Source organism: Fibroporia radiculosa (genome assembly GCF_000313525.1).
Source record: "Fibroporia radiculosa TFFH 294 genomic supercontigs, scaffold1823, whole genome shotgun sequence".
In the NCBI taxonomy this organism is placed as follows: Eukaryota; Fungi; Basidiomycota; class Agaricomycetes; order Polyporales; family Fibroporiaceae; genus Fibroporia; species Fibroporia radiculosa.
The window spans coordinates 27950-48169 of record NW_012133321.1 but is presented as its reverse complement, the minus strand read 5'-3'; the positions used below and the strand labels follow the sequence as shown (position 1 = coordinate 48169).

The window sequence follows — 20220 nt, the reverse complement described above, 5'->3', positions numbered from 1 at the left end:
CCCCCCCCCGCTCGATCATCTTCAATACGAAGCAAATGGGGCCGTCGATATGTCAATGTTCAAGCGGCAAAATCTCGAGAACGCCGGCGCGCGACAGGTCAGCAGCCTGCGGCGCACATTGGGCGGTATCGAGGACAACGAGGCGGATTCTGCAGCGAGTACTGTTCGCATGCGCACGACAGCCGGACGTCACGTCGAGGTGCCAGTCGCTGAAAGGCTGGCGCACTGGGCTGCGCGGTCCGCTGGCACAGCCCCGAGCCGTCCATCTTCGCCGCGCGTCCAGGCTGAGGGCACCGTGCCGCTATGCGTCCGCCGACGGGGTCCCGGCTACGACCAGTCCGCTACGAAAGGGCGAACACTGACGGTGCTGAGGTGCAGCACCGTGATGCGCCCCGTGTCAAGTCGCGACCGGTTGGATGTGTGCACCTCACAGGTAAGCAATCCATCAATCATGTAGGTCCTGCACGCTGTCGCCATGTAGAGATACAGTGCTTGCAAACATGTCCGCACGCCTGTCGAACAAGCACACACACACACGCCCGTCATATTCGACACCTACCGTTGCCGCACGCCCAACCACTCATCACCGTAGGCAGACCGATGAAGGCACTGGCAACGCTGGGGTGGCAGCCGTCGCCGCAGCGGTATGGGTCATTGGAACGAGAATCCTGTGGTGACGCCAACTGGCAGGCTTGCCCCATCGCTGCGAAGCTCTTCGGGTGGACCCACCCTTCAAGTGACTACGATGCACGGAAGTGGGGACCCAAATGCGTACCGGCGCCGGTAGTGCGCGCCACTGTGCAGCGTCTGCCGGCCAGCGTGCACAGAGGATCGCGCAGAGAAGCGGCGTGGGCACACAACGTGTGCAGGGGAAGAAGGTGGACCGTGGACGACGCAGATTCGACATGATGTGGCGAGCGCGCCAGCCGTGTGCCGTGTGCTGCCCGTGCGCTCGGCGCTGGACTAGCGTTGGATATCCGCCTCGCGCTTGTATCAAAGTACCGGCGGGCTGAATAGGCGGAGAGCACAATGTGACCGCGTCCGATAGAATGGCGCAGTAGGATCGCGTCTCATGGAATCCAGATGCGTTTGAGCAGTGTGAACAACAGAACGCAGCCCCTCGCGCACCCGACATTCGATGGACATCCCACCTCGAACCCCACCTCGAGACCGGGCTGCCGTCGAACCGCGACAGAGCGGGCGCCGAGCCGTGTCGCCCCCCACCCCGAGGAACGGACGTGGGCCACCGTCGTCATTGTCATATTTTGGCACCTGCGAACTGAGCCGTGCGCTTGCACAAACGAAGACACCGGCGAAATATGTGAGCCTGGATACCGCAGAACGCGGGAAGCTTCAGGGTCTGGGGCACGGGTGGACCATTGCAGTGGCTTCGCGAGGTCGTGGTGCGGTGTGCGCGCGACCGGGCGTCTAGCAGGAGACTACGGCGCGGAAGCGAAGACTTCGTGTGGTTAAAATTTCGAGGGGCGGCATGCTGGCGTGGCTGCGACGACTCGCGCAAGGAGGATAGCGGAGCATTGGAGGCGAGTGGGCTCGGCGGGCGCGCCAGATCCAACTCTTTGCCGCGCCCACCGCAGGCGGGAGCGCGGTCATGCGTTCCCAGCACGCAATAGGTTTGGAATTGCGGACAGGATGCCGCACGGCGTTGCAACCGCAGACTTTCGCCCGGGGACCTTGGCGGCCTGTACTCGTGCGCACCTCGGATCGAGGCATGCAGGTGTCCACGGCGCAGGGAGTTTTTCGAGCCTAGACGCATCCCGAAGGCACGGGCTAGGACGTGAGGGAACACCGCGCGCGTCGTGAGCTAGACGAATAGGGCATGCCAGCTTGGCGCGATGCGGTCAAAGCTTATATTAGCGAGACCAAAATGGCGGGGGCGGCACCGGGATCCGCGGAGACTGTGCGCTGCGCCCCGCCAGAAATACAGTGAGTAGCCTGCATAATGACCGGGCCGCGGCCAAATGTCGCGAGAAGCGGCGGGGGGCGATAGGGTGCGCACGGCACGGAGGAAGTGCGGGCGGGGGCTGTAATAGCGTTTAGACCGGCGCGGCAGGAGGGAGACCGGTGGGTCCTGTGAGTAGGTGGCTATGTGATTACCGGCGACGCGTGGGCGTGGAAGGAGCCAACGCGCCGCAGCGCTGATGTGAGAGCGAGGAGTGGAGGCCGCCGGGGATAGGGAGAAGAGATCGAGGGTACGCACGGGATAATGGCCGGGCGTACCTCGTGGAAAAGGGATGACGCGGGTCGGGTCGGGCAGCCAGGGCGTTGTGGGCATTGCGCTTCGGGGTGGGTGCGGTTGCGCGGACACGCTCGGGAGCGTGTGACTGGGTTCGGGGTGTGGAACTGGTCTCAGGGTGCGGTGATGCTCGGCGGAAGCGAAGGTCGGAGAATTGGAGATGGAGAGAGGGAAGGCGAGAAGGCCGCGCGTGGGATGCCATGACCGCAGCCAGGGTCATAGTGCCTCTTCAAGCGCAGAAGGGAGCAGCCTGGTGCGTTGTATCTATAGTGAAGCGTGGATAATGATGAATACACGTACCGGGTGACCACAGAGGGAGATCAAGCAAATGCTTGGCTATGATACCTAACCGTGTGGCCGCACTAGTCCACGTATGTCTCTGCGTACATGGGCCCATTTCGGGATGAGGGCTAGAACGGAAGCGAGGACGAATCACAAGAGAATGAATGCAAATGGACAAAGGTTGAATCTCCGGAGTAATTGACTTCGGCCATAGTTGGGACAATGATGTTGGGAAGTACTGCGATATGCCGGATATCAGTCACACGTCACAGCACGCTCAGCCAAAATGAACGATTGGCTTTACACGCACCCCATATCACATTGTCAAAGTCATCCAGGAGATCACAATGTAAAGAGAGTTGTCTTCGCGAACGTGACTTGACATCTTGTGTAGGAAGACTCAGTATGCCCATCACCACCACCAAAATGAGTGAAACAATATCTGTAAAGGTGGCACTTGTCAATCTATTATGATCCTAGTGCGAGTTTGTCCTCGTAGAAAGGCACATATATGCAGACTATGGTCTCTGGTGAACCCCAACTCACTCAAACCTGAGCTTATCTTCCTAGATAATGCACCATGCTAGATTATCTGATGATTGTATGGTATTATAATCTTGTTTGCACTTTGCTGACGATGGAGTATGATAATGGTCTGAGAGTCGGTTATGGATGGTGTGACTGTCACTTATCGTTTCTTACCGATTTAGAGCCTGTTGTACCACTTTGACTGAAAGTTCAAGCCTCAGAATTATGACACAAATTTGGGTACGTACTTAAAGCAGTGGTTCACCAGATTGTGCAACTGTGACAAACTCTCACGAACATACGTGTAGGCACTGTGACACCTGCCCGTTATGGGTTCACTCGTGTCATCCGACATGTCTTTGTGCAATGTGATAAACACTCCCCTGGCCTCGTGCTCATCGGAGAGAGGATATGTTTACTACAGACATGTCGAAGTCGAAGATACCAGCGTTCAGTTTGAATTTGATCAAGTCCGAGGGGTCGATGCGTGACTAAACGGGATCAACATATTACAGCAATTTTGGGGTCACTGGACTGGCAGTAGGAGACTGGAGACCGGATTCTGATGGGAGATAGGGCGTATTTACAGTAAGCGGATGCGGCGAAAAGAAGAAAGGCACACGTACTACTCACGCATGACTGCGAGATGTCGCCGATAATGGGTGTCATGATCCATACATATGTGCAGCGGCCTGCGCGTCGGCCGCTTGGCAGAACTTGGGGACAAACTCCGAGTGCAAAGATGGATAAGTCGCCGGTGCTTACCCGGCGGTGTACTTCCAGGAAAGCCTCAGACGGTACCGGAAAGTCTGCTTCGGGTGGTGCACCCTCGTCAGGCTCTGTATTCAGTACAAAGCCCCGCCGCGCCAAGTCGTTGCACCGCAAGCGAGCATCAGAGTGATGCGAGTCCGGATAACCTGCTGTTGGAGCACCTGTACTGAAGCATTTCGGTGCTGCTCCAAGTTGGTGTGCGCGAATCGTTCATTAATGGTGTCCGATTCTGCAGCCAGCTCGCTACCGGAATCCGGGCGACCGCCACTGTGCGCCGCCGGAGGCACCGACAGCGCCATCAAAACAACGGCCGGATTGCCAAAAGCGGCAAGCGACGCCGGGGTGGGCCGGGCGAGCGAGTGTCGCGGAAGGATGGTTGACTTTTGCTCCTGGCCTCCATCGTCCCAATGGCGTCCGCCGAGCTAAGCTGCGCGAGTTTCTGCGTCTGTCGCCATTGAACATCAAATCTTATTACCTACCAAGCGCGGTTCTTCTTCACATTGACAGATTGACAAGGCAGATTTCTGGTTTAGTCGCTTCACTCTCGTGAGTATATGTGAGACTCCAGACTCGTGCGAAGGCGTCCGCAGAGACACTTGCACGCCCGCAGGGCTTTGCCCAGACAGAAACAATGCCATGGTGCAGCCAACATAGGTAAGCACCCGGACGGACGATGTTCATTGCAGGTGAGGACAAACCGACGGGGCGGTCAACGACGCTGACTTTGCGGCTGTCGTGGAGATCCTCAGCTCGCATCTGGACGTGTCTGTCCCAGGCCGGGTCCTGCGGGGCGGTCATCCAAAAGAAGGTCAGACTTCCATCCGAGATTCTTTCCCCTTTCCGCGGATAACATATAACTCCCGCCCCTGATCCTTCTCCGTCCTTCTCCCATCCTCCTCTCTCTCCTCCCTCGTCTGCCTCCCCCGCTACCCTTTGCCTTTCCTTACCCCCGAAAGCCTACAGTGTGGACACCACCAATGCCCTCACCACTCCACTCCGTTCTCGACCCCACAGCTGCGGGTGCGCTCTGCAAGCTTGCTCTTCTGCTCGTCACAGGCGTATCTGTCCACGTCTCCCTCTCACCACCAAATCCACCACCACCCCCAAAGCACCTCGTCGCACAGCGTACCCTCTTCGAGCGGTGTGTTCGTTGGGTAACCTTTTGCTCCAAGGTCCGTCCGCCCTCTCTTCCACCCTGACATCCCTGATTCCTATTCTCTAGATGATGGTCTGGGTTGAAATTGTCCTTGATATGCTCGCTACGACCGTCCTCTGCTTCCCCTCATTCCCACTCGCATCGCTCATCTCCTCTATTCTCCTCCCCGCCTACATCTCGCCCTCACACGCCCACTCGCTGCTCACACCCAGCCCGCTTCTCGCTCTCGGCGCGCTCTCAACCTTTCTTGGCTCCATCCTCCGTGTCGCCTGCTTCCGAGCGCTCGGTCCATTCTTCACCTTTGAGCTCGCGATCGCCCCCACACACGCTCTCGTGACGACAGGCCCGTATGCCCGCGTGCGGCACCCAAGCTACGCAGGTATATACCTTACCCTTATCGGCGGGACCGCGGTCGGGCTCGCCCGCGGTGCATGGCTCCGTGAGTGTGCGCTCGGCCTCGGAGCGGGCGTGGGGTCATGTGCCGCGGCGCTCCTCGCACAGGCTGGGACGCTGTCCAACCCATCGGGGCAGCTGGCGGCGTCGATCCCGCCTGGAATAGTTACAGGGTGCCGGAGTGCGCTGACGGTGGGAATGTTGCCGCGCATGGCCCTCGCGTGGCTGGTCCTCGGATTCTGGTCCGCAAAGGTCGTGTACGCGCTGCGGAGCACACATCGGCGGCTTGCTGCGGAGGACGTCGCGCTACACCGCGCGTTTGGGCAGGAGTGGGAGGACTACGCAGAGCGTGTGCCGTGGAAGCTGGTCCCCGGGATCTTCTGAAGAGTGCGGTGTTATAGAAGATGACGGGCGGGCGGAGGTATGCCGACGACGCGATACATCTCAAAATCGACTCTATCCACGTAGGCCAGCACCCCCACCCCTCACTGCTGATTTAATTCGCAATTTCCCGCCTGGCCCGCCTCCTTGGAGAGCGCGTAGTTCTCTGGCCTAGATGCTGCCAGTGGCTCCGGCGAGAAGTCTAATGAACCCATGTATGGTCGATACCCGATACCCCGACCCATGCCAGATGTACCTCGAACGATCTCGACGACTGTATTCCTTGGTTGCTTAGCCACGCTGACATGAATATTCGACTATGTATGACTTGTGATGTGCTGATTCGAAGATGGCTACAACACGAGTGCCAGGTTTGCTGGAAGCGAAGAGCGTGCGTGCCCCGGCTGCGCCCATCGAGTCATCCGTTATGGCGTATGCCTTGCTACCCCCCTGTGTGGCTTCCTTTCTTGGATTCTCCTGCCGATCTGCTGGCAAATCTGTTCGGATTCATATATCATTTTGAACTTGATGCGGATGGAGATTCGTCGGGGGCGCGGTGTGCTCCCTGACCACATGGTACGGTGCAGAATACGGAATACTGAATGAACGACGTGTTTGACGGCGAGCAGGGACGTAACACAATCGATGGCCATGGGTTATGAGTCATCACCCTGATGCAAAACTCAGCTGGCAGAAAAGTGGAATGATGTTGATTTTGATTTTGGGGTTGATTGACAATTTGGAGTCGTGATGCAGTGGCGCGTGGCGCGCGTCGCGTCGCGGTCACGTGTGTTCTAGTGTGCGAGAATGAATATACATATGTATACTCAAACAGGTATTTTACAAAGTAAGGTCACGTACAGATATAGATAGATACGCTCAGATATGCTTGGGACATGGACTGATCTTAGATAATAGGTATATTATCTGAGCATATCTACTCATGCCCATAATCGTCAATTGCCACCAGCATAGATAATCGTTCTCGCATTTTGGCGATGGCCCATTCCGAGTTATTCAAGTTGCAATGAAAATCAAGTTTTTCAAGCTCCCAGTTGAAAATGACATAAATTGAATTGAGAAACTGGGTCACTTGATGAATTGCATTGAAAATGCATCATGGAAGAAAGCTGAATATGTAAATCATGCCAATTTAGTCTATCTCATTTTGTCTCATTGAATGACACAGTTTCTTGTTCTAACACTGAGAGCTTGAAGCCCAGTCAAAAGTCCGTCGTGGCGGGTCGTTTCTTTTCGCGTTATAAGAAAGGGTACGTGACCGTGTCAGCGTGTTTACTAGCGGCGGAATGCTCACCGCTGTAGCCTATTGTGTACTTGCAGTGATATGCAAACATTTTAAAGGATTGCCGCATATGAGACACGCTTCGAATGATCAAAAACTATATCCGCGGATATGTCACGACGCGTTTTTCACTGGTCTTCAAGCTTTAAGCATGAGACTGCTACTACTAGTATATCAGCAAGATGCACAAAAGAAGGTAATACCTACGATCATCAGATAATCCGACATGGTGCGTCACCTAAGCAGATAAGCTCAGGTTTGGGTCGAGTTGGGGTTTATTGGAGACCACAGTATGCATATCGATGCCTTTCTATTCAGATATACTCACACCAGGGTTATAATATGTTGACAAGTGCCACCTTACAGATATCGTTTCGCGTGTTTTGGTGATCGGCGATTTCGAACGAACCTTAGCCAGTTCTCCAATGGCACTCGGAAGGGTATGCATACGCTCTTATGCGGTGCGCGTTGTTCCCTCCATCGTCGTGCTTCAAAGCTTTGCGCCGCTCGATTCAGACGCAAAGTGATGGTCCCCCGCGTGCCGCGAGGCTGGCACGCTGGAAGGAGCCGCATTGTGCAGCGCTTGCGCGTCCGGGTTTTCTGAACACGTCGACGCGCAAGCCGGCTGATCATGCACGGTGCTGGACGGGTGGCGACGGGCGAGGAGGGTGCGGTCGAGTGAGCGACAATTTCACATAGCGCGCATCCCCTATGCGGCGAGTCGGCACCTCACATGTATACCGTCGCAATGTACACTGACGACACATGCTGTGTAACCTTGCAGACACGAGGCCAGATATTGGCGTGTCCACGCGTGTCTTTGGTTTGTATGTCACTGTCAGCGGGTACTAGAGCACGTCCGAGTGTCGACTCCTCGGATGGAATGCATACTCCCAGTGGTCGCTCTGACGATGCCAACTACGATGGTGACGACCACGCTGATCTATATAGACTTGGGGAGATATTTGGTACGGTAGATTAATTGCGTTGGATCGCCCAAAGTGTTGCTATAACTCAGAAGGCCTGGCACGATGTGCGAACGACGCGGGCCTTGTCCCGTTCTCTGGACACCTTCTATCTCAGTCTGTCCCGTCGACGGCATCCTCAGGTCGCTGCCGGCACATTGATTAATTGTCGCTGCCTCGCGCCTGTTGACTTAGCACTTGCGCTATGTAATTATATGCGAATGAATCCTAATATTGATATCTTCTTACGGTGTATGTCTTTCAGATGCCACGCTGGAGATTTGTACAGGGACCACTTATCAGGCAAGAGGCTTCGAATGACCTCGAGGCTCGAGCTTAATCATGATCGTCTTCTGTCATGCCGTGATAGGCTATCTATATGCGCCTCGCCTTGACCAATCTCGACGATGACCGCGCCGAGTGGAGGAACTCAGTATAACCTGGCTAGGTAGGGAGTGATTGGTACGTATATAATAGTTGCCATTACGGCTTGCTAATTGCCAGCACGCATGGACTGGTGTAAACCACTGAGCTTACCTTACAGAATCCGCGTATGCATACAAATCGTTGCAGCCTATGGCTTGCGCACGAACCCCAAGCTCTCAGACCTGAGGCACATCGCAGAGTACGCGAATACACGAATATATCATAGACGGCGACAACAATCCAGAGTACCGACAAAAAGTTACTGTCTATTCTCGGGCATCCTGGCCAGCTGGCTTTTGCTGCGCATCCGCGGGCGGACCCTTGTGTACCACTCCCAGGCTGCGCGGACAATCTCTCCGTCAGCATCATACGGCGTAGGAATCTCTGAGTAGCCTGGCCGTGCAGTAGGGTGACGGACGTATATAGCAGAGCAGGTAGAGAACGAAGGCTCGATGTACGCCGGAATGAAGATGAAGGGCGAGGCGTACGACGGCAGGTGGAAGGGCGTCAAGTTAGAGCCAGACCCTTTTTTCCATTTTGAAGATGACGGTGGAGACGATTTAGATGACGAGCGCTTGGGTACTGCATCGGATTCCGATGCTGCTGTCGTTGAACCAGCTTCCGCCTCCTGTAAATCTTCCAAGTCTACCTCAGAAGCTGCGGGAGCTGAAGGTGCATCTTCTTGTGCCCCCTCTTCAGAGACAGCGTCGGCGTCAGTAACATTTTGTGCCGCATCGGGCTGCAAGAAGCGGATTGCCTCAGGGTTCACCGAGATCATGTCGCCTGGAGCTAGTCTGGTATTAGGATTCGTGTGCTACCGAAGCATTCGCCTGTTAGTGATCGTCATGTTGTGAAGTACACAAACGTACCTTCTTCCCGTTCAACATGATGTCTCCGTGCACCACAAGCCTTCGTGCCTCGTATACACTGTGCGCGAAACACGAGCGGAACACGATGACGTCTATCCGCCTCTCCACCTCTCTGAACATCAAACTGCCCACAGGCGCCAGCCCCTTCGTTCGTTCGTCCTCCAGTCGTTTCGCCTCTTTCTCGGCAGCTTGTTCCCTCTTTGCCCATTTATTGAGCGACGCAGCGTCGGCAGCACTACCGATCGCCTGCGAACGCACGTCTGGCAACGTTGAAGGCAGGTACCAACGCTTGAAAATCTTCTCGTTGATGTAATCCCCATGATACGCGCGAAGGAGTGCTTTGGCGGCCCAACGCTGTTGAAACAAGCTTTTGGGTGTCTGTGTGAAGACTGTGTCTTCGACCTTTCCTCCCAGTTGACGTCGCCACAGGTTATACAGGTTGCGCGGGTGCCAGCTCTGCACATAGTTAGCTCGCTCGTCAATGTGTGGTGAACGCGTCCTCACCATGCGAGGCATCGCCCTCCGCAAGCTGTAGACGTTTGCATCTCGCATTCTTCTGGATTGCGAGTGAGAACGTCACGGCCCACAGGTTGCAAGTAGTTTGGTCGTACAGACGAAGCGTCAAGTGCCAAGTCAATTCACGAGTATTTGGGATAACGTATTGTGAACTTATCTTTGCCTTATATAGTATATTGATTGCACGGGTTTAAATGGTATGGACACAAATCCACCTTTTAATGGCTGTGAGCTTTCACTGTAGCTTACGTATTCTGGCATGAATTACTCAAATACGATTTGGAGAGCATCACGTGTATCCATAATCAGACGCTCACGGGCGCTTACGTTTCGCGCGCGTTCTCTGGTCGCGACTGAGCGGCGGTCTGGATTCTGAAATAGTGGTCGAACTAGGCTACAGTCTTCGCCATCTACCTTTCAAATAGGGCAACGTTCTTTCATTATTCTTGAAGCGGCTCGGTTGCAGACATGGACCCATATACACCTCGCTCTCGGATCGGGGGACGTAAGAAGAATATAACGTTGTCTGCTAAAGAATACACCAAAGTTTGTGGAGCGGGATGCTTCACAGTTCACATTAATTAACTCCCACTCCCGGTTAAGGTTACAGGAACGATCGCATCTGTACGAAGAACTCGTCAGTACATGGAGGATGAAACTGCGGAAGGGCCTCCGGTGCGTATGCCTTCGTCGCGTGATACCTCAAGTCGAGGTGAGCATACTCTCCGCGATTGTGCTTAGATCACATTTATGAAGAAACTCGTACCAGGACGCGACGAGCCCTCATTTATCGCTGAAACTTCATTCGTGCGAGCACCGTTGAATTCCCGCGTTGTATCCAGTTCTGGGGTACCAAAAAGCAATTCAAAAGGAAAGGGAAAGGCGAAGGACACCTTAGATGGGGTTCCTGTTGATATACAGGAGGCATTACTCTTAGAGGACCTCTTATTTGTTCTGATGGTGCGAAACGTCTCGACAAAGCTATGGCCTAGTTGTGATAAGGGTGTTGAAGTCAGAATTGACTTAAATTCATAGGGAATCGAAGGGACATATATAACCTACCATCCCAATTACTCACCTGAAGACGATGATCCTTTACAAGGCGTACGCTTTAGTGTATCACCCTTATTAGGTGCGCCCAAGGCTCCTGCATTCATGTAGAGAAATAATCAACTGTTTTTATAGATCCATCGCTTCGTGATCTAGTTGAGAGGATTCTTCCGCTCGCGACATACTACACCGCTATCACTTCGTTCATAGAGCTACGAAGTCACGTTGATTTTGGGCTCGTGAATCATGCATTGTGCGCTGCGATGCGCGACATGTTGAAGGTACATCCATTCACCCTTCTGGCTATCTCCGGAGCCATTCACATACACCTAGGACTACCAAACGTTATTGGCACAACTAGAACATGCATTTAGCACGTCTCCACAATTCACGTTGCAAAAGCTCTGGTTTTATGTGCATCCTACATTGCACACGCTGTCACTACTCTATCTGCTTACCACAGAACTCGCGACTGCTGACGATCCTTCCACCGCATTGTCTGACTCTGATTCGGCAAGCGCGTCTGATTCTGAAGAGGACGCGCGGAATGAAGCACTGGGTCTAGGTGGCACCAAGCTGAAAGCAGTCCTATCCGAAATCAACAAAGGATCTCGACTTGGTGCTGACGCCGGTACCAGCGGGATTGCTGTTAAGGGCGGGGAAGTTCTGGCAATCATGTACGAGCGAATGCAAAACATGTCCGGTGATCCCGCTGCCCGCACCTTATATGGCGCGCTCCTACATTCGTCTGGAAGACCATACATCGAGATGGTACAGGCTTGGATTCGTACCGGTCATCTGGTGGATCCTTATGAGGAGCTGTGTGTGAAGGAGAGCAAGTTTATCGATCGGGGCACACTGGAGATGGACTATACAGATGAATATTGGGAACGACGTTATACGGTAATGTTGCGGTTTTTATACTGTATATGTGCTATGTTGATGCATGAAATCGCAGCTTAGAGATGGATCGACAATGAACGGTTCGTCCAAGCGTCATCAGGCCGGAGTTCCCCCACCCCGGACCGTTGGAGGTCGATTACCTGGAGGTGCTTGTGTCCCGCCTGCCCTGGAGCGTTGGAAATTGAAGATACTGTTAGCGGGAAAGTATCTCAATGTTATCCGAGAATGTGGTATTGAAATTGGACGAGACCCCAGCCATGCAGATGATGAAGATCTGTCTATGGATGACGAGAAGTAATTCTGATTCATTGATGATTACTAGATGTTATTAACAACCATCATGCTTACAGACTGTATAAATCCATAGATGACGCATACTCACATGCAAATCGCACGCTTCTGCAGCTACTCTTGCAAGACCAACAACTGATGCCCCGATTGCGGTCTCTGAAGCGGTTTTTCTTCCTCTCACAGTCGTCCTTCCTCACACATCTTCTTGACCTTTCACACACGGAGCTTCGCAAATCAGCGAAGTCCGCCTCGCTTGTGAAGCTTCAGAGCTTGCTGGACCTCGCGCTCAACACTGATACGCAAGGCGAGGACGCCATGTTTCGCGAAGATCTGCGTGTAATCATGGCGGGAAGTGGGCTATATGAGTGGCTGCTCAAGGTCGTCAGCGTGAATGGTATAATTGCCGGTGAAGATGGCGAAGGCGCAGATGCCTACGAGGAACAGAAGAAAGAAAAGGAGAAAGACGACAAGAAACAAATTCTGGGTACGTATGTGTATTGCCTTTGGAGATGACGCTGATAGATCTCGCTATGGTTCATGCAAGCAGCCATTGACGCGCTAACGTTAGACTACACGGTGAAGTTCCCGTTGTCACTAGTAATTTCACGCAAGACAATTCTACGCTACCAGCTCATCTTCCGTTTTCTATTGCATCTCAAACACGTCGAACAGTCGCTCTCCTCCATGTGGATAGAACATAAGACATCCCCCTGGCGACGTGCTACTCGTCCGGCCGACACTGTCCCGCAGTCGCTGGCTGATGACTGGCATACCGACTTTGAAAACTGGCGCAAGCGTGTTTTCTTACTCCGAGCACGAATGCTTTCATTCGTGCAACAAATTTTGGCTTTCGCAACGTTTGAAGTACTCGAGCCTAACTGGCGCAAGCTCGAAGGAAGACTCGAGGCTGGGAAAGTTGAAACCGTCGATCAGCTTCTGAGAGACCATGTCGATTTCTTGGACACGTGTTTGAAAGAGTGTATGCTGACTAGTTCAAAGTTACTCCGCGTCAGTACTCTCTGAAGTCCAGTGATACAGTTAATCTGACTTCATTATAGGCGTATTCACGCCTGATCGTCACTTGTTCAACCTTTGCTCTGTATACGGCATCCTTCACAAAATCTGCCAACCAGGCACTGGCAGCTGCGGACATGCCCGAAGGTGACCAGGCGATGGCCAAGCGATGGGATTTTCTCAGCAAGTTTGAAACAAACTTCAATCATTGGTGCGTAAACCTCGATTCTCTTCTCTTTTAAAAACAACATTTTCATGGTTCGTGTTCATTAGGTTCAAGGTACGGATGCGCGGAATTCTGCTCATTGATCTTGCTCATGCTTGAATTAGGTTCATCTCGACTGTGTGCAATATTATGCCTCGAGTGAGAACGTATCACTGTTACCGTTGGTTGTTCGTTTGAACAGCATTAAAGCAGCTGTATAATCACTGCGATTGTTCCCTGCATCCGGTAAAATACCCGAGAAAAACTAGCTCTCATCATTCATATGATCGTTCGTCGTCATACTTAAATCCCTGTTGCAGTCAGTGTGGCCTATTGCTATCGTGATCTAATGATACGTCAATCTGAGATCTGTTGTAGGTTATCATTATTGTATTCTCGACTGATATTTTGGCCGCTATCCACATATTTACTGGTTGCCGCGGCCCTCTGCAATCGTTCATTGCTCCTTTACTCAGGCGCGTGTGAACGTCAGTCTTTCTTTATCAGAGAGGTTCTCATTTCACTGATTAGTCTTCTATACTATGTAGTCAGTAGCTGAGTGACGCTATCGTAATAGCGTATATTAGCTCAATCTATGGGCTTCGTGTCAGGCGACCCAAGGTTGAGACAATTCTGCTCTCGGGCCCATCGGGATCCGCTTCCGCTTTGAGCTTCTCGTTGCCCACGTTGGAGTAACATTTTCATAAACTTTCGACCGGTACCGTATCATCCATGGCGTCTCAACTCGGCCTGCAGAATGAGACCATACCTCTAACTACACGTGCTGCTGTGACCACAGCGCTCGGTATGCGCACCGAGCTGAGTTCCGACTGGCCGGTGAAGAATCCGTCTGCTCTCGCACCAGGCGAATGTATCGTAAAGATCGAGTATACTGGGTGAGTCCGCGTGCAACTTGGGCATTAGGCTCCCATACGATCAATCTCATCTTCCCTTACATTGTCGACCGATACTATGTGGTGCTATCTGATCCAACATGGCATGGTGCAGGGTATGCCACAGCGACTTGCACCTGATGTTAGGCGACTGGCTAGAGCAGCCGCTGCTCCCTAGTGTCGGCGGACATGAGGGTGTTGGTCGTGTCGTCGCCATTGGTGCGCATACGGCCGATCGTGGCGTAAAAATTGGCGACCGCGTTGGTATCAAACACACTATTGGGACGTGCATGCGATGTGATATGTGTCTCCGAGGATTTGATCAACGTATGTGAACCATTATGCCTAATGTCAATGCTTCAGTGAACTGACGTTGGCTACACTATGCAGATTGTCCCGATCGCGTGGTGTCGGGGAGAGATGTAGATGGAACATTTGCGGAGTACATGGTACGCATACATTCGACAGCGTAAGTTAGACTAGCACACAGTAGACATCCAGGTGGCATTCGTAGATCAGCTCATTCCGATCCCTGCGGCCCTTTCGAGCGTCGCGGCTGCACCCATCTTGTGTGCTGTATGTAACCCTTCTGCTTTCACAGCCCCACATATTATTATAATGAATTCTCTGTAGGGTGTCACTGTCTACGATGCTCTGAAGAAACTGGATGCGCCCACGGGCAGTTGGCTGGTTATCTCAGGCGGGGGCGGGGGACTCGGCCATCTCGGTGCGTCATCCCATCTTTTTATCCTGGGAGACAGCTCTTCGACCAATATATCGTATTCTTCTTAGGCATACAATATGCCATCTCCCGTGGCCTGCGCGTTGCTGCCATTGGTACGTTGTTTCGCTATACAATGATGTTGATTGTTATCCATTTGTCATTATAGACACTGGCGCAGACAAGCGCACACTTTGCCTTTCCCTCGGTGCCGAGGCGTTTATCGACTACGCCGAATCCACGGATGTTCCTGCGGATGTGCGTGCTGCAACTGATCCACTAGGTGTGCATGCGGCGCTCGTGACGACCACCTCTGTACGTGTACCAGTCTCTATATGTCATCTTTTTGGCTCATGCATTCACTTTTCGTTGCTCTGTCTGAACATCCTCTCTACACCTATGCTGCTCATGCCATACCGGTGGTGTGCACTGTATGTACGCGCAGAGTTTGTCGTACGTTCAGGCAGCGAAGTATGTGCGGCGACAGGGCACCATACTTTGTGTTGGCGTCCCTCCCACTCTGACCGACTTTCCCATCGGGCTCGTTGTCGATAGGGTACGCTATAATATTTGTTCTGCACTGAATATGGCTCTTAAGGTCGTTGTCACTACGTCTTGGACTTCGAACTCCACAGGGGATTAAACTCATCGCGTCACAAACTGGGTGCCTTTCGTATTCTATATTACACACTCAGCAAGATATTCATACTTAATTATAGAGGTCGTCTAGCTGTACAGGAAGCACTTGCGCTCGCGGCGCGCGGGAAGGTGCGCGCTCATTATGTCGAGCGGCCTTTTGAAGAGATCAACAGGTGCGCACCAGTATGGTTTACAGCCTGTGAGCTTTAGGCCTGACGAATCTTCTCTGGATGCCATGCACGTCATTGGATAATGCGGTGCTTCTTTTAGTGTCTTGGAGGAGTTGGAGAGTGGCAAGCTTGTGGGGCGTGCAGTACTCAAATTCTGAAGTTTCGGTCTCAATGACAATAATGGCTGTCGAGCATCGAATCCCACCTTCATGAACTAGATCTCTGTCGCTGAGGGGTCTAGGATTCAAGACATTACTATGCGAGAGACCACCATACGTGATCAGGGACAGGGGCACTCCGGATATATAAGTTCAAAATAATGAATCCATCCGAAGATGTCAAGATAGAAACCTAATGTTAAATGTGTGTAGTAAGCGACATCTATCAAATCAAATGAACATATCGTATAAATCTATCGGTGTCGTCACAAAAAATGTCCGCAATCCAACTGCGCTAAAGCGCTCCATATCCAAGCCAGCCACACTACTCACGGCTCACGTCACTACGAATAAAGAGTCAGTCACCACATCCTAGGAATCAAGCAGATGACGCACCGTCCGAATAGCTTGACCTTAATCCAGTCGGTCGCAACTAGAGTGCGGTTTCGCAGGGAGAAGAGAGTGCTGAGGTAGGCGCTTCGCCAAAAGAGGAACTACCAAAAACTAAGTCAGGAATTCGGCGACTACGATCCAAGTTGGGAGACGCACCGTTGCCACACCACCCGTTGCAAGCTGATTGACAAAATCAATGAACATCGACGTATGCATACTCATTCTACTCACATTGCCATTGAAGAAAGGCAAGTCGGCGATAGCCTTATCCGATCCAATGTACCTATACACCCCGTAAATCTGGGCGCATAGCCACAATGACGAAGGAAAACGTACGCTAGGGAGCCCTGATGCGAGTAGTGGAACGGCCGCAGCTTTTCCGTCTTCACAAGCTGGCGCTCGATGCTCGCTATTTCTGGCTTGGTCTCCTCCGTCTGTGGCCCATCCTGCAGCGTCTTGAGTCGCACTTCTAGGTTGTCACGCTTAGCGATCTGCGCGAGAATTCGTGCCAAGTAGGCTCCCTGCTGCGATGCCACCTGCGCCGTCGGTGCATACGACGTCGCTGCGCAGTCTCCGATCGCCCAAATGCTATCCGTCCCCTCCATGCGGAGGTGGGCTGGCAGCGCATAAGAGTCGATCAATGAAGGTCTCCTCGAATATCAAAATGAAGACTTACCGTCGACAGCTACACCCCTCCTGTTGGTTTGTGCCTGGGGCAACCTGGCCATCAGATCCTGGGTCACCTTGCGGAGCTTGTTGCCCTGCCATCCACCCTGGTCAGTGCAGATCCACGTTTGAGAACACGCTACTCACAGCAGCCCAGATAACGAGGCCACACGGTACTTCCACAATTGATTTGTCAGGTCGCTGTAGTACAACGCTCTTCTCCTTGATCTCCTTCACCATCGTCTTCGTGAGGATGTCGATCTTGGCTTCCTTGAATGTCGACTCCGTGTAGTCGATCAGCTGCTTGCTGAACATGGGCAGCACGCTCGGGAGCGCCTCTACCAGCGTGATGCGCACGCTGTTCGCGAGCTCCGGATACCACGAGCGCAGATCCTCCTAGACGGTGATTGAGTGATACAGTTTCAAATCATGCACGGCGAACTCACCTCGAGGAAGTCATGAATCTCACCGCTGCGCGGAAATGAGTCGCTGTAATGACAGACGAAAGATCAATGGCGGACGCACCTAACCTCAACGCCGGTAGGACCACCCCCAACAACGACCTGCAGATACGGTCAATCACAGAAATCTAAGATGAGCGTCGGCATACACACCATGTGGAGCAGACGGTTGACCTCGTCTTGCGACTGGCCAGGGAACGCGGCAGACTCCAGGCCTACAGCAATACAATCAGTGGAAATCCCATACATATGGCAAGTGTCTCACAGTCGAGGAACCGCCGTTGCATCTATGGCAGACGTCGATCAGCGACGGAACTGACTGTGTGAACGAAAAGCTCACTTTCTCAGCATCCTCTAGTTCTTTCATGAAACATGAATGCTCTTTCACACCAGGGATTCCGAACGTCTGTACTTCGGCACCCACGGCGAACACGAGATAGTCGTACTTGATTGACGTCTCCGCGACCTCACCCTGAATCTCAGAGGTGTCTGTATAAACATATGCGCTTTGAATGTAGTCGGTCTGCGATAAATGCTCGGATATACCCACCTGCGAATTTGACAGTCTTCGCGATAGGCTAATGTCGAAATCCAAAATCAGCGTGTCTTCTGGAAGCACTCGCAGCCGAGCATGTAACGTACATCGACTTCCGTCGCGGAGGCCTCAATCACGGAGACTTGTCGCGTCTTATGACGTGTGACATATCGCGTCGCTGAACGAGGCCATTAGCACATGAGTCCGAAAGCCACGGTCACGAATAAGACAGGGTCGATGAGAGCGGCAGCTATCCCAATCTGACTTCGGGTAATGGCAGCACTTGCGGCCATGGCCCAGAGTCAATTGACAGTATGCGTGAACCAGAATCACAGTGCAACGGGCCGGAGAGTATCAACGACTGGCAGATGAGCGCGTACGTCGCCTTATGGGAATAGAGTGACACCGTGCAACTGAGAAGTGGGGGCATCTGGGACAAGAAATAATGACGCACGTTGGATGATGGACCGTGGGTTGAGCGTGCCGACCGCAACACTGGGTAGGAGCGGAGTAAACAGGAAGTAGTTTTTGGGGCTGATGACGATCTAGGAGCGAGTTCTCAGGGACGCAGCGAACAGGGTTAATCCCACGAAAACGTACCACGTTGTAGTCTGTCGTGTCGAGCGATTTCAGCAAGCTTGTCGCACCCCACCCACTGCCGAGAACGACGAGTGTCTTCTTTTCTGGGTCATGAGGCAGCTGTACACCTGGAGTCTTGTCCTTTTGCGCGACGTAGTAGAATGCACCGAGACTCCCAATTGTCACTAGGGTCACTCCACCGACTGTCTGCAAGAAACGCCTCCAGAAGCGAGAATTTGGAGGGGGAGGGGGTGCCTTTCATGGCAAAGTTCATATTGATCAAACAAAAGACCAAGGGATGACATACAAGAGGTGCAGATTCCGTAGAAGCAGTTCTCCTTGTGAGCTGGAGTCTAGTGTGAGGCGTGAAGGCGGCCGGCCGAGACTTGACCAGGCTTTTCCCGACGACGGAGCGAACTGGAACCAGCGATCAACCCGACGGTCTCGGACAGACTGAAGTGAAATAAAAGAACATACCACGAGCCACCTGCATGATTAAGGCTGGGCAAACAGCACAGGAGAGGGTATAACTTATGTATGGGAGAGGAGCAAGATAAAGAGTGGTGGACTCTGGCGAGTCGCTCGCGTCACAACCGCCGCCCCGCCAGACGCCGGGCGTATGCCTGATTTTTTGGCCTGTTCCGACCTCGTCGCGCTCCCCGTTCAATCTCCATTGGCCAGCGTCGAACTCAGGGAAATTTACGGGTCCAATTGTGGCTCAAATGCTATCTCCCTCGACACCTCCGAGTCGCGGAATCGTGCTCTGTTCCGACACGCGAACCCGCGCACGGTCGGTCCCGGGAAACATTCCGTGATGTTCACCGCAGCTCGTCCTTTTTGACAGCTAAATTGGACACCATCGTTCGAGTGGGCTGTCTGTGCGTGTGCATTTGGACTCAGGTGAGCTGATACCCGCCGTGTTCTCGTCATTGGTGTACGCGCAGTGTCAGATATACAGGACATTGTACGTGCAGAGCCGGAACTGCAGCGCTCGAGTCTCGACGAGTCGATCGTGTCCATGAAACGCCACCAGTGTCGTCCCGGACCTCCCGATATCGTCCGCACCCTGATGAGAACCTCGAGGCTCGAAATGTTTACGGTTAGTGCCCAGCAATGTCCAAGTGTCCATTCCAAGGCCACTCGCAACGAAGCTAATAGGACCTAATGTGCAAGAACGGGCCTCAGTTGACGACATACTTTTCATGGAGACAGGACACCCGAGTCAAGTTTATTTAAATAAATTGTTCCACTCGCGGACTAATTTTACTGATCATGGTTGAGTGCTTTCGTTGATCTCGTCCTCGTCTATATATATCGTTGTTTCTAAAATTAGAAGTGAGTCCCTCAGGATTTTCATTTCGACGTTCGAGGTACAATCTATGGACATTTGAGGGGACTACAAATACTTTGGCTGCCATGTTTCTCAGTCTAACTTTGTCATAATAGAAGTTGAGCCTGGCTACCGGGCTACACATATGTGAATAATGTACGTCTAGCGCGAATTAACTTGCACTAACCAACTTCGAATACAGGCACGCACACAGTGTATGTTTGTGGACTTGAACTTCTATTTTTTCCTCATGGTATTTCAAAAGCCTTTCATACTTGGTCTCGTATCTGAATATGTTGAAAAGACAGTCAAGTTGGGGTTTTTAGCACCAGATCAGACGGATTTGTGCAGCTATTCCTCACCCAGAT

General features: G+C 52.7%; 6 protein-coding genes across 6 annotated transcripts; 3 read left to right on the top strand and 3 right to left on the bottom strand.

The window, feature by feature from the left end:
• Window positions 1-3909: 3909 nt before the first annotated feature.
• On the bottom strand, window positions 3910-4473 carry FIBRA_03300 (uncharacterized protein; the record flags this gene model as incomplete). Its single annotated transcript, XM_012325144.1, has 2 exons — window positions 3910-4257; window positions 4315-4473. The coding sequence occupies 2 exons, from the start codon at window positions 4471-4473 to the stop codon at window positions 3910-3912; spliced, it is 507 nt and encodes a 168-aa protein (XP_012180534.1).
• Window positions 4474-4812: 339 nt separating this feature from the next.
• FIBRA_03299 (uncharacterized protein) lies at window positions 4813-5768 on the top strand (the record flags this gene model as incomplete). The annotated part of the gene is made up of 2 exons (XM_012325143.1): window positions 4813-5007; window positions 5058-5768. 2 exons carry the CDS (start codon window positions 4813-4815, stop codon window positions 5766-5768), a joined length of 906 nt encoding a protein of 301 aa, XP_012180533.1.
• Window positions 5769-8718: 2950 nt separating this feature from the next.
• Window positions 8719-9844, bottom strand: FIBRA_03298 (uncharacterized protein; the record flags this gene model as incomplete). The annotated part of the gene is made up of 3 exons (XM_012325142.1): window positions 8719-9273; window positions 9329-9784; window positions 9833-9844. The coding sequence occupies 3 exons, from the start codon at window positions 9842-9844 to the stop codon at window positions 8719-8721; spliced, it is 1023 nt and encodes a 340-aa protein (XP_012180532.1).
• Window positions 9845-10312: 468 nt separating this feature from the next.
• Window positions 10313-13528, top strand: FIBRA_03297 (uncharacterized protein; the record flags this gene model as incomplete). Its single annotated transcript, XM_012325141.1, has 12 exons — window positions 10313-10390; window positions 10448-10519; window positions 10586-10804; window positions 10880-10976; window positions 11030-11175; window positions 11228-11797; window positions 11853-12091; window positions 12148-12572; window positions 12636-13096; window positions 13147-13313; window positions 13376-13382; window positions 13433-13528. 12 exons carry the CDS (start codon window positions 10313-10315, stop codon window positions 13526-13528), a joined length of 2577 nt encoding a protein of 858 aa, XP_012180531.1.
• Window positions 13529-14039: 511 nt separating this feature from the next.
• Window positions 14040-15813, top strand: FIBRA_03296 (uncharacterized protein; the record flags this gene model as incomplete). The annotated part of the gene is made up of 11 exons (XM_012325140.1): window positions 14040-14203; window positions 14316-14527; window positions 14591-14649; window positions 14702-14776; window positions 14834-14927; window positions 14993-15037; window positions 15091-15236; window positions 15367-15477; window positions 15557-15585; window positions 15641-15689; window positions 15745-15813. The coding sequence occupies 11 exons, from the start codon at window positions 14040-14042 to the stop codon at window positions 15811-15813; spliced, it is 1053 nt and encodes a 350-aa protein (XP_012180530.1).
• Window positions 15814-16213: 400 nt separating this feature from the next.
• On the bottom strand, window positions 16214-19015 carry FIBRA_03295 (uncharacterized protein; the record flags this gene model as incomplete). Its single annotated transcript, XM_012325139.1, has 18 exons — window positions 16214-16232; window positions 16285-16382; window positions 16438-16461; window positions 16513-16564; window positions 16618-16897; window positions 16958-17042; window positions 17095-17343; window positions 17394-17418; window positions 17473-17510; window positions 17562-17623; window positions 17674-17695; window positions 17749-17897; window positions 17959-17986; window positions 18051-18121; window positions 18398-18488; window positions 18544-18777; window positions 18830-18939; window positions 19000-19015. The coding sequence occupies 18 exons, from the start codon at window positions 19013-19015 to the stop codon at window positions 16214-16216; spliced, it is 1653 nt and encodes a 550-aa protein (XP_012180529.1).
• Window positions 19016-20220: the final 1205 nt, after the last annotated feature.